This window comes from Aptenodytes patagonicus, chromosome 7 (assembly GCF_965638725.1).
Source record: "Aptenodytes patagonicus chromosome 7, bAptPat1.pri.cur, whole genome shotgun sequence".
NCBI lineage: Eukaryota > Metazoa > Chordata > Aves > Sphenisciformes > Spheniscidae > Aptenodytes > Aptenodytes patagonicus.
In genome coordinates this window covers 270,949-283,835 of record NC_134955.1, presented here as the reverse complement: position 1 = coordinate 283,835, position 12,887 = coordinate 270,949, and the positions used below count along the sequence as shown (strand labels likewise).

The 12,887-nt window shown below is 57.6% G+C and overlaps 1 protein-coding gene across 1 annotated transcript; it reads left to right on the top strand.

Annotated features, from left to right (window-relative positions):
- The first annotated feature begins 97 nt into the window (after positions 1–97).
- VPS51 (VPS51 subunit of GARP complex) lies at positions 98–7,517 on the top strand. The gene is made up of 10 exons (XM_076343583.1): positions 98–303; positions 1,084–1,213; positions 1,316–1,462; positions 2,036–2,258; positions 2,963–3,704; positions 3,971–4,189; positions 4,716–4,937; positions 5,350–5,471; positions 5,976–6,063; positions 6,758–7,517. Exons 1-10 carry the CDS (start codon positions 106–108, stop codon positions 7,016–7,018), a joined length of 2,352 nt encoding a protein of 783 aa, XP_076199698.1. The 5' UTR covers positions 98–105; the 3' UTR covers positions 7,019–7,517.
- Positions 7,518–12,887: the final 5,370 nt, after the last annotated feature.

Sequence of the window (12,887 nt, the reverse complement as noted above, 5' to 3'; positions counted from 1 at the left end):
TGACAGGCAGGGCGGCCGGTTGCCGCGGCGACAGGGACGTTCCGGCGGAAGTGACGTTCACGGGAAGGGCCGGAAGTAACGGACGGGACCGGGAAGGCCGGCGCGATGGCGGAGGTGGAGGCGGCGGGGACCGGGGCTGGGAGCAGCCCCGAGGCCGGCAGCGGCACCGGCAGCGGGTGGCGGCGTCCCCACGGGCCGCTCCAGCGGTACTACGGGCCGCCCGCGGCGGAGACGGCGGAGGCGGCCCCGGACCCCGCCGACATCAACGGCCCCCACTTCGACCCGGAAGTTTTCCTTACCAAGGTGACCTTTGACCCCACAGCGACCTCTTCCACCCCCCCGGGAGCCCCCGAGGTCGTTGTGGAGACCCCGCCCGCAGACACCCCCAGACAGGGAGCTCCGGGGACCCCCGGGTCGGCCCCGAGGGCCCTACGGGGGCCCCCAAAAGGCCGCTGCGAAATCCCTATGGGACCCCTTTAAAAGGACCCTGCAGCCCCCTTAAAAGGATCCTTATAGGCGTCCCACGGACCCGGCCAGAGGGACCCTCAGACCCCCCCCGGGGCCCTAAGGGGACCCCAGAAAGGGTCTCTGGCGACCCTGTAGATCTTCTCCCATGGGCACTCTTTAGGATACTGTGTGTTTCTCTACGGCGACAACACTGGAGCCCCAGGGGGGCAATTAGCCCTCTGGGGGGGGGGCAGTTAGGGCTCCTGGGGGGCAGTTGTGGATCCCAGGAGGGCCCCGGAGGGCAGAAGGAGGCTCCTGGGAGTCGTTTCCAGATCCCATGAGGGACCGGGGGGGCGGGGGGGGGGCATTTAGGGGCCTGGGGGGATGTTAGGGCTCCCCAGGTAGTAGTTAGGGCTCTGAGTGGGGCAGTTGGCGATCCCAGGAGGGCCCCAGGGGGGGCAGTTAGGGGTTCAGGGGGCAGCTGAGGATCCCAGAAGGGCTATGGAGGGCAGTTAGAGCCCCGGGGGGCCAGTTGAGGACCCCAGGGGGTAAATTGGGGGACTGCAGGGGGCAGTGGGGCCCCCCGGTGGGGCAGTGGGGCTGGGGGGCAGTTGTGCAAGTGTTGCCCCCCTCCAGGTGCGTAGCGAGTGCCCCCTGGGGCAGTTGTTGGCCCGTGAGGCCACGCTGGGGCGGGAGATCCGCGCCCTCGACAGTGACATGCAGACGCTGCTCTATGAGAACTACAACAAGTTCATTTCTGCCACTGGTGAGCACCCAGCGGGGGGGGGACCCAGGCGTCCGGGAGGGACTTGGGGGGGGGGGGTCCCAGGCAGCCAAGGGACCCAGGCGTCCGGTTCCTTCTCCCCAGACACCATCCGAAAGATGAAGGTCGACTTCCGGCGCATGGAGGCAGAGATGGATGATTTGGCTGCCAACATGGCCGCCATCAGCACCTCCAGTGCCCGCGTCAGCGCCGCGCTGCAGGACCGGCACCGCCGCGGCGCCCAGCTTGCCGGTACGGGGAGGGGGGAGGCCCGAGGGGGCAGATCCGGGGTGTTGGGGGTCAGATCTTGAGGTTGGGGGAGGCCTTGGGGGTTAGATCTTTGGGGTTGGGGGACAGATCTTGGGGTTGAGGGGACCCTAGGGGGCAGATCTTGTAGGCAGGGGTAGGTTGAAGGGGGTTGGGGGGACCTTGGGGGACGGATCTGGGGGTTATGGGGCAGAACTCGGGGGTTGGAGGGCAGATAATGGGGGGGAGGGGCTGAGGGGCCTATCTGGGGGGGGTGGGGAGACCCCAAGAGGGGCAGTCCCGGGGGGCAGGGGGCAGATCTGGGGGGTTGGGGGCAGATAGCAGGGTTTTGGGAGACCCGGGGGGCAGATCCAGGGTGTTGACAGCAGATAACGGAGTAGGGGGGAGCTGAGGGGCAGATCTGGGGGGTAGGGGGACCTCAGGGGGGCAGATCCAGCTCCTGTCCCCGCCCACATTTGCTAACCCCGCCCCAAAGGCTGGCCCCGCCCTGCGATGTGGTCCCGCCCCTTTCTTGCCCCCATGCCTAACTCTGCCCCTGACACCCCCGGCCCCCCTCAGGGGTGCAGGCGCTGCTGCGGAAGCTGCAGTCCCTGGTGGAGGTGCCGGGGCGGCTGCGACGGTGGGCGGCACCGGGGGCGGAGCCTGCGCGGGCCCTGCGCTGCCACGCCCGCGCCCGTGCCGTGCTCCGCCACTACCGCCACCTGCCCTCCTTCCGTGCCATCGAGGATGAGAGCCACGCCATCATGGCCGACCTGGCCCAGCGCCTCCGTGCACGCCTCCGGTGCGTTCACTCTGGAGCCTGCTGACGGCAGCTCTGGGAAATGGGGTTTTGGGGGATGTTCACTTTGGAGCCTACTGATGACAGCTCTGGGAAACAGCTGGGGGGGGGGGGGGGCGGGGGGTGTTCACTCTGGGGACTAATGATAGCTATTCCAGTAAACAGCCTTCTTGGGGGGGGTGATGGTCGTTGTGGTACGTTAACGCTGAAACCTGCTGATAACAGCTGCAGGAGACAGCTTTTCAAGGGGTCAGGGGTGTTAAATCCGGAGCCTAATGATAACAGCCCCCAAGAAACATCCTAGGGAGGGGGACATTTACCCTGGAGCATATTGATAGCAACCCCAGGAACCATCCCTTGTGCAGAACATTCATAGAGTAAGAGCAATAATTCTGACTATTACTGAGAGCTTTTAAAAGGCTACGTCATAGGGGTTTTTTCTCATGTGTTTATGGTAAAAGGATAACTTTGGAACCTACTGATGATTTTTAGTGAGTTTTTTATTACTATAACCACTGTTTACTTTGGAATATGCTGATGCTATTAAGTATTTTTTTTTCTCCTTTGTTTTTTTAATAATTACTGTTTACTCTGAAGCCTACTGATGACTTTTATTGCTTATTCCCTGTTTTCTTGCTGTGCCACTGTTAACCCCGGAACCTCCCACCATCCCCAAGTAACCCCCTCATTTCCCCCACCCCCCCCAGGGATGACACCTTGGACCCCAAGGAGCTCACCGAGTGCGTGGAGATGCTGTTGCAGCTGGAAGAGCCACCCGAGGAGCTGTGCGAGGAGTTCCTGAGCCACGCTGGCGCCCGCCTTGAGGCTGAGCTGGCAGCGCTGGAGGCCGAGCTGCCCCCGGCCGACCCCTCCAGCACCGCCGCCACACCGCCCCCCGCCTCTGACATCCTCGACTTCGTCGACCGCGGCAGCTCAGCCTTCGTGGGCAACCTGTGCCTCCTCGCGGCCTCGTACCGCAGCCTCTTCGAGGGGCGCCCAGGGGCTGGGGACGGTCGCCTGGAAGCCTTCGCTGCCACCCTCACCACCCGCTACTTTGAGCTGTTGGAGCGGCGCCTGGCACTGGAGCGGGGCCTGGGCGACACCTCGCTGCTGGTGCGGGCACTCGACCGCTTCCACCGCCGCCTCCGTGCCCTCCTTGAGCTGCTGCCCGCGGCCGGGGCCGAGGCGGGCGCCGCGCTTGTGGCCCGGGCGGCGCGCGAGCGGGTGGATCGTTACCTGCGGGCGCTGCAGACCTTCTTCCTGGGGTGCCTGGGTGACGTGCGCCAGGCGCTGGCCGCCCCCCGGCCCCCCGGCAAGGAGGGTCCCGGCCTGCCCGATCTGCTGGCCACGCTCGCCTCCTCCGTCCTTGGCCAGCTCAAGGCCGTCCTGGCCTACGTGCAGCTCTTCACCGCCAAGGATGTTGCCTTCGCCAGCCTGCCCTACTTCAAGGTGGGCTGTGGGGTGGCGCGGGGCGGCATGGGGCACTTTGGGGGGTCACTGGGGCAATCTGGGGCTGGCACAGGGAAGTTTGGGTGTTGCACAGGGCAGGTCAGGGCTTGCACAAGGCAGGCTGTGGGGGTCATGGGCAATTTGGAGGTTGCACAGGGCAGTTTGGGGATCACCGAGGTGATTTGGAGCTTGTATGGGGTAGTTTGTGGGTTTTCAGGGCCCCAGGGTGGTATTTTTGGGGTGTAACCTCCTGTTTTTGGTTGCAGGGGGAGTTCTGTGCGGAGGCGGTCCGCGAAGGGCTGGTAGTGGCCTTCGTGCGCTGGCTCTGCCGTACCGCCCGGGGCTTCGCCGACGGCCCGGCTGAGCGGGGGGCCCCCGCGGCACCCCCGGCCCTGCTGCTGCTCCTTGCCCGCCTCTGTCTTGACTATGAGGCCACCACCATCAGTTACATCCTCACTCTCACCGACGAGCAGTTTCCCCCCCAGGTGAGCCCCCAAAACTGAGCCCCATGGTCCGCGTGGAGGTATGGGGATCTTCCTTCTGTCTTTGTGTGCCCTCAAATGTCCCTGAGGGACCCTAAAATGTCCCCAGGTCCTTCCCTGTGCCCTGCTGTCACCCCATGTCCATCCAAGATATGAGCAGTGCACATGGAGGCAGAAGGGTCCTTACCTGTGCCAGTGTCTCCCAAATGTCCCCAAGGGCACCTCAGCATGTCCCCAAGGGGCTTCTGCATGTCCCCAAGTCCCCCCAGATGCCCCAAGGATATGAGGATGGCAGCGATGCTGCTGCAGGTGGGGTGGCCCGGAGAGCATCCCATGTGTCCCCTGATGTCCCTGTCCCCCCAGGACATCAGATGGTGGAGGTACGGGGGGGCATCCCCACATGTCCCCATGTCCCTTGTATCCCCAGGCCACAATGCCAGTGGTGACGGTGGGGACAGCGCTGTGCGTGGAGGTGTGTGGGGTGTTCCTACATGTCTCCGCATGTCTCGCATGTCCCTTGCACCCCCAGGACACGGGCCCGGCAGTGACACCGGGACCGGCACTGTGTGCAGAGGCGCGGGGGGCGGCACAGCGGCTGCTCGACCACTACGTGCAGGTCCAGGGCGCCGCGGTGGCACAGATGCTTAGGAAGAGCGTGGAGACGCGAGACTGGTTGGGCACCGTCGAGCCCCGCAACGTTCGTGCTGTAATGAAGCGCGTGGTCGAGGACATCACCGCCATCGATGTCCAGGTTGGGGCAGCACCAGGAGCCCAGAGGGGCTGGGGAGGGGCCTGAAGTCCCCTGGGGGGTCCCAGACATCCCAGAGGGTTCCTGGAGAGGCCCTGAGATCCCCATAAGGTCCTTGAGGACTTTAGGAAGTCCCCAGAGGGCCTCTACAGGGGTCGCTGAAGTCCCCTGGCAGTTCCCAGATGTCCCAGAGGGTTCCTGGGAGAGTTGGGAGTCCAGAGCATCCAGGGGGGGCTGAAGGGTCAAGAGGGGATGCCTGAGGTCCCCATATGGTCCTTGAGGATCTTTGGGGGTCCCAGAAGGTTTTGGGAGGGTCACAGAGGATTTGAGGGATCCCGGGTGGTTTGGGGGGGGTCCCAGAGGGTATTTTGGGTGGATTCTGGGATACCAGCGCTGAGAGAGTGTGGTGCCGCAGGTGGGGCAGCTCTTCGAGGAGGGGGTGCGGCGGGCGCAGAGCAGCGATTCGAGCCGGCGCGCCTTCTCCGTCTACAGCAGCTCACGGGCACCCGGGCGCTACGCCCCCAGCTACACCCCCAGGTCAGCCCTGTCACCCAGGCCACCTCTCAACCACCCTCTGGGCCTTCCTTGGTCACCCCCAGGGCTGCCCTGTCACCCCTGTGCTCCCTGCGTAGCAGTAACCGCTACATCTTCCCCGTGACCCTCTTCATGTCCCCAGACTGTCCCAGTATTCCCAATATCCCCGTATGTCCCAACCATCCCCGTGTTCCCCCGACTGTCCCAGTATCCCCTGATGATCCCCATATGCCTTGCGTCCCACGATTGCCTCGTCTCTCCGTGTCCTTGACCATCCCCCCGCTCCCTGAGTGTCCCCACATCCACCGCCCATCCTCATGTTCCCCTGTCTTTGTGTCCCCAAACAGTCCCAATATCTCCTGACCATCCCTGCATCCTCTGACCACCTCTGTGTCCTCATCCCTGTGTCACCTGACAGCCCCTGTGTCCCTGCCCCCACATCCCCTGGCTTTCTCAAATACTTGACTGTCCCTGTGTCCCTGACTCTCCTGGTGTCACCATCCCCAGCGCCCCCATGGACACCCACCTGCTCAGCAACATCCAGAAGCTCTTCTCCGAACGCATTGACATCTTCAGCCCTGTCGAGTTCAACAAGGTGAGGCCACGGGGACATTCCCATGTCCCCAAGGGCCCCCCGTGTCCCCAAGGTCCCTAAACTGCCCACCTTCCTGGCTGTCACATGTCCCTGGTGTCCCCATGACCCAGGTGTTGGGGCCCTGGGGGTCCCCAGGAGCTGATGACCAGGACAGGGATGTTGCCACTGTCCCCTGATGCTCCCCTGTCCTACGTGTCAGGACTCAGGAGGTCCCTGCGGCTGATGACCAGGGCGAGGGTGTCCTCCTGTCCCTATGCTGACTTGACTCGGGGCCTCCCTGTGCTCCCAACAGGCAGGCCAAGGGTGTCCCCATCCCCCTGTGCCACGTGTCCCCTATGTCCCACTGTCCCGTGTGTCCAGGCTTGGGAGTGGCAGCCAGGACAGGGGTGTCCCTTGTGTTGCCCATGTGCCCATGCTCATGGGACTTGGGGCCTCCCCGCACGTGAAGAATCCAGGCCGAAGGAGTCCCCATTCCCCTGTACCACATGTCCCTAGTGTCCCCACATCCCATGTGTCAGGACGCAGGGGATCCTTGGGGACTGCTGACCAGGATGAGTATCCTAGGAACTGATGGCCTGCAGAGGGGTGTCCCCAGTGTCCCCACATCCCCGTGCAGATGTGACTCGGGGCCTTCCTGCCCTGGGGGCATCCCTGTCCCCCTGTGCCCCATGTCCCTGCTGTCCCCACGTCCCAGGTGTCGGTGCTGACTGGGATCATCAAGATCAGCCTAAAGACGCTGCTGGAGTGTGTGCGGCTGCGGACATTGGGGCGCTTCGGGCTGCAGCAGGTGCAGGTGGACGGCCATTACCTGCAGCTCTACCTCTGGCGCTTCGCCGCTGACGAGCGGGTGGTGCAGGGGCTGCTGGACGAGGTGGCTGCCAGCGCCGCCCACCGCTGCCTTGACCCCGTCCCCATGGAGCACAGCGTCGTCGAGCTCATCTGCGAGCGCGGGTAGGACATGGGGACACACAGGGGCATGGGTTGATGTACAGGACATGGCGTCGCGTAGCGGGGGGACACAGGGACATGGGACATCTGTGTCACCATGGGGCACAGCTGAGTGGGGACATCTCTGGGAGGGGCACGTCTTAGGTCCTGTTATGTATCTGGGGACAGACCTGTACCCCGTGAGTCCCCACACATACATGGGGACGCTCCATGTGTCCTCCCCCACATGGCAACACACAAGGACGTCCCATGTCCCCACACCCACACAGGGTCACCCCATGTCGTCACGCCCCCCACCCCCCCACCCCCAGCCCTGGTAATACCCCACATTGTCCCCCCACCCCAGTGACATCCTCAACGTGTGCTAACACCCTGTGTTGTCCCTGTGGCCCCAGTGACACACCATGTCATACCCCCACCTTGGTGACATCCCTCGTGCCTGGGAACACCCTGGGCACAGCCCCTTTGTCACAGCCAGGGACAATAAATAAAATGTGTGAGCTGTGCTTTGTGTCCCCTGCCTGTGCCTGGGGTGGGGACGGGACACAACAGGGACAGATGCCTGGGTCCCTGGGGGGAGGAGCAGTGGGGGTGTGTAGGGATGAAGGGGGGTCACCCGGATGCCTGGGCCCCTTGGCCACCTGTGCCCCATGGGGCAGTGGGGATGGGGGCAGACCCGGCCCCTCGCATGACCTCGCACAAACAGCCTTCCTCTCCCCCCCGCCAAACCCTTGCACAAGCACCCTGTGTGCACCCAGTGCCTTGCACGAGCACCCAGGGAGCATCCAGCCCCTCTCATGAGCAACCTGGGGGCTCCTAGTGCCTTGTCCAGCCCTCACGTGAGCAGCCAGTGCCCTCCCAGCTGCCTCTCACAAGCACCTCGCACGCACCCAGGGCCTTAGACAAGCAAGGGGGCTGCCTCCCTGCACACCCCAGCTGGCTGCGGGACCTCAGCAGAGCCAGCGCTGCTCATGAAGCTCCTGCTCATCGCTGCTGGGCACCGCAAGGGGGTCCCGGGGTGCCCGGGGGTGAGGCGGGGACAGGAACAGGGTCAGGGGCACAGGCAATGCCCTGGGTGTGTGGTCGGGGAGGGGCTGTGCTGGAGAAGCAGCCCTCTGAGCACTGGCGCTGGAAAAAGAGATTCCCCACCTCTGGGCTGGGGTGAAGGGTGTCCGCAGGGGTCAGGGACAGCCGGCACGGCAGGGGTTCATACGCTGAATGAAGTCCCCGACCTGTCCCATGCAGGGATGAGAGTCGGTGTGAGACAGCAACGGACTGACAGCAATGAAATAGTCCCAAACCATAAAAATCAGGGACCGAAAACCTTAGCGGGCACAAAACAAAGTGCTGGGTAATGCTTGGGGTCATTAACTTAGAGCACGAAACCCTGGGGGCGCAAAAACCTGGGGACACGCTGCAGGTGTAAATACTTGCACACTACTGATACAATCAGAAGAATCAAACTTCTTCTCATCGCTGTCCCAACCCTCCCAGGGTGACTTTGGAAAAGTCACTTCATCTGTCTCGGGGGCATCGAAGTTGAAAAACCTGGTCACCACGAACCCCCCAAACAACTTGGAGAGATGGACAGACAGACAGACACTCCTGCTGGAGGAGATCAGGAGCATCTGAGGAGTGTGGCAGACACTGGGGTCCCTCGAGTGGGATCCCCTGACCTGGGCTGGAGAGTTGATAATGTCGAATTCTCAGCTTGCGCTTTGTATCTTTTGACGCTTTTCCAAGAGGTCTGTGTCGCAATCTTGATGTTGGAGGGCAAAGCTCTCACTTCAGTTGCTCTGGCTTCTCCATTCGAGGGACCCCAGTGTCTGCAACACTCTTTTTTTTTTACTATTTTACTTTTTTTTTTTACTATTACAAATTAGTTACTAAGGGGGGAGAGAAAGAAGAAAATAAAGATATTCAGTGAGTAGTTCTTGGTGTCGGCAGCTGGGTATTTGCAGGTGTCAATTGATGTTTGGTATCTTGCTAGCTCCTGAAAGATAGGGGGGTCCCTAGATTTATGTTGTCTTTAGCACCTGACAAGTATCTGGAACAAAAAAAATTAGAACAATGTTTACAAAAAGATCAAAAATACAAGTACATTAAAAAAAAATCTGCTGAAGTTGAAGGGGACGCTAGACCTTTCTGATTATGAATACTTGGATTGGCACCTGACCTGAAATTTGCCACAGCAGTTTCTTGGGAAAACACAAGAAAATCCATGTGAAAAGTAACCAAAGAAATTGCAGCCTAGGGAGTCTGTGCGCTCATAGCCGTTTAGGAGAGAAACAAGGCTCGGAGCTAGGACAGGTTCCCAAGAGTAGAACATTTCTAGAGGATTTTCTTTCTCCCTTCTCCTCTTTTGCCCTTGCATCTGCAGCGCTGGAGGAAGCAGCACGGATGGGCCGTGTGTGTTGGGTGGGAGGAGAACGTTGTGCTTGATAGGATCGCTAATGGAACAGCGGATTCTCACAGCCAAATCCAGTTGCTTCTGCTTCAGAAAGAAGGGGCCAATTCCACCCTCGCTGACACCGCTCTGAATCCAGCACGCGCTCAGGGAGGTTTTGTCAGTGTGGAGAGTCTTAGCTGAAATGCCTCCTAATTCACCCTTACCTCCTCTCCATGTCCTCTCTCTGTCCTACATGGAAAATCCAGAGTTGCTTTTGCACAGGGTGATCGGGGAATGGGCGTCAACGGGCAATGCAGGAATGAAGGCATGTCTTGCAGCCATGCTGGACAGCGTTGAACTGTTTGAGGAACAGGTGAGCAAATAGGATGATCTGGAAGAAAAAAAATGTTAAAACTTTCCTAAGAAAAAAGTATTTTTCTCACGGTAACGTTCTTGCAGCTCATCAGCTTAGCCAGTTTTCCTCACTTTTTGTTTGTGCACTTGTCTAATTCTGTACTGCCAACAGTTCGGGTATTATCTTTTAAAAAAAACAAACTGTAAAACATCAAAATCCTCCCAAAGGAGGATTATCACATCCATAATGCAAACATTTTGCTGGTGAGCAACAGTAATCCAGATTTGGTTTATACTCATTAGATATTTCAGGTTTTGTTCTTCTTCTGATGCAGTGATCCAAATGGCAAGGGTAGTTGTTTTAAAGCTGGTTTTGACTGGCAGGAAATCACTAGCAAGTCCTTTTAAACTCTGGTTCCAAGCATTTTGAGTAAATGTTTGTTTTGGATTAAATTTCCTACTGATTTTCCTCTCTTCGAGTGGAATAGATGCCAGAGGGTTATAGGGTGGGAGTATCTTGAAACCTCAGCTGAAAACTGGAACCCTTCCTACCCAGTGTTCACACTCGCAAAGAGACAACCTTTCCTGAAAGTGATCAGACTTGCTTTTGGGGGAATGGGGGCAGATACGAATTGTGACATGACCGACTTCTGTGGCAGATCCAAAAACTAAACTGAGGTATCCTGAGAGGCATTTCATGTCTTCTCGCGGGATTGTGTTTCTTTTCACACTGCATTCTCACTCTGCAGACTTGTATGATCATTGGAGACCATCTCTGGGCTTAGGGTTAGGCGAGAAAGAAGAGCTGGCGAGCGCTTTTTGTTGAGATGCATTTGTGCATGGTGGCAAAATCAGCTCTTTCTGTTAGAAGTATCCTCAACTGGATGAGAAGGAAGGAGAAGGTAGAAGTAAATTGCAGGAATCCACAGGTGGTATGCACATATTCTGCACTTTTCAATGAATGCAGGTCCTGTATGACCTGATTCCCAATTCCGAAGTCAGTTTGGTATTTTTGAAAATACATATTTTGTCTGTTCCTTTCCACTGAATTGTTCACACTCACGTTTTTACTTTTGATTTCAGAGAAGAAACATTTAGTTTTGTTTCACAACAAAGCAACAAGAACGACAACAACCATTTTTCACGTTCCTGGAACAGACAGAATAGTGTTCAGTTCTGCTCATATGGAAAGAATTGCATCCTGCTTTTAATGAACAGGTTTATTGTTTCTATTAAACTAATTGGGCCAAGCTGGCAGAGAACTGGATTCAGAAAGACCTGCTGTGATTCTTCAGCAGGACATGAGCATCCTGGTCTTTCAAGTGCTAATCTGTGCAAAAAAGGACTTTGCAGATTGCCTTTCTTGGCAAGACTGGCTCCTTGCAACCGTTTTTCTAAAGTATGTGAGTTCTCATGGGCCCGGCTGCCCCCTGCATCTGTCACGCACACCCCCTTCAGCTGGTTGGATCATTCGTCCTCTGTGGCCAAAAGGTCCTGGGTAACGCTAACGATCCAGGCTGTTTGCTAGCACAAATTTCCTTCATGTTATCCTTTGCAGTCACAGGCACTAGGCTTGGAAACGTCAGGCTGTGCTCTGCCCGTGGTGACAAACCACTCGGCTCTTGCCACCGTCTGCCTTCAACCAAAAAGATTTTTCAGCATGCACAACGTTGTTCTTGTCAGGGTGGCTTCTGCATCCGTGCCGCTCCGCTGCCTGCTGGCAGGAGCCTGCTGCAAGTTTTGGAAAGCAGCAAATGCTGCTTTTTGTCGCTCCTATCACCGAACTTGATCCTGTTGTTGAATGATGAGGAGCGGTACTGACCATCTGAGGCACATAGGTCTAGGTCAACCTCACTGCTCGTTGTTTTCCTGCGAAGTTCAGTGTCATTGAGGATTAGCTAGCCTGGGGTGGCTCTGCTTTCAAGGGCATGTAGTGGCAGTTAAAAATTGTTCTGCTTCTGCTCTTCGGCACCTCTGTGGAGTCCTGGGGGTGGACCCCATGGCACAAGCAGGACGGGAAAAGCGTGTGGCGTGGGTGTGAGGTGGAAGAGATGGGCAATGGGGGAACACCTTCGGTGGCTCACTCTCCCGTAGAGCAGTCTGTATTCAAGAGTACACATCAGTTCGTTCCAGAAAAAGGACGTTATACTTCCCTCAATCCTCACTGGATTTGTGAGTTCAAGTGGACTCAGTATGAGAGCGTGAAGCTGAAGAGAAGTGGTGGGGAAGCATTGAACAAGATGAACAGGGAGCCATTTCCTTGGGCGTTTAGAAGGGACACTGTCCCCTCTGGTACTTTCCTCTCGGTCCCATCTGCAAAGGAGCAGCCGAGAGCTCTGGGGTGAGATGCAGTTGTGCTGTCTGCCCGGTTTTCCCTTGGGAATCACAGGGTATCCAGCGTTCTTTCAGGTTTTTGCTGTAGTCGGTGCTGACACTGAAATATCCCTTCTCCTCCAGGCAGCTCTGTGTGTGCCTCCTGGGGATGCTCAGGGGACCGCGAGTGTGGTCCAAACCGAGCTGACTGTTCAGCTCACGCTCAGCGGGTTTTGGACCCGTTGCTATCAGAACTATTGCATTTATTTGGAAAAATGGCCAACACTTGGAAAAAGTTGCTCTGGTTGAGGACGTGATTCCCCCAGGTCATTCAGAGTTAAATTGCTGACCCGTGTGTATGTTTGTGTCTGTGTCTGTGTGTGCTGTGGGTGAGTCAGTATATATAATCATGCTTAATAATGTTTAGACTTTATCAAAACAAACAGCATCTTGTCCTAACAGTAAGAAGGAGAAAAAAAGACCTTTATTCATAAAAACAGACAGAATTAATTTTAAAACATCATCTGAATTTTATTTAGAACTTGATGTTACCTCTAAAGAAATAAGATCTAAAATAGACTGGAAGGTGAGAGGGTGTGGTACTCAGCACACAGAGTTTAGAAAAACAGCTGGCAGCATCCTGGTTTTCTCCGTTTTTTATATTTGTTGTTTTCCAAGAGGCTTTGGATAGGAGAAACGGGAAGTCATGGAGAAGCGCTGTCAGCAGCTGGGTCAGATATTTTGTCAATTTAAGCCTCTGTCCGAACAAGTTTCTGAAACAGAAAGTGAGAGCAGTGGATGTAGCATGCCGAAATACACA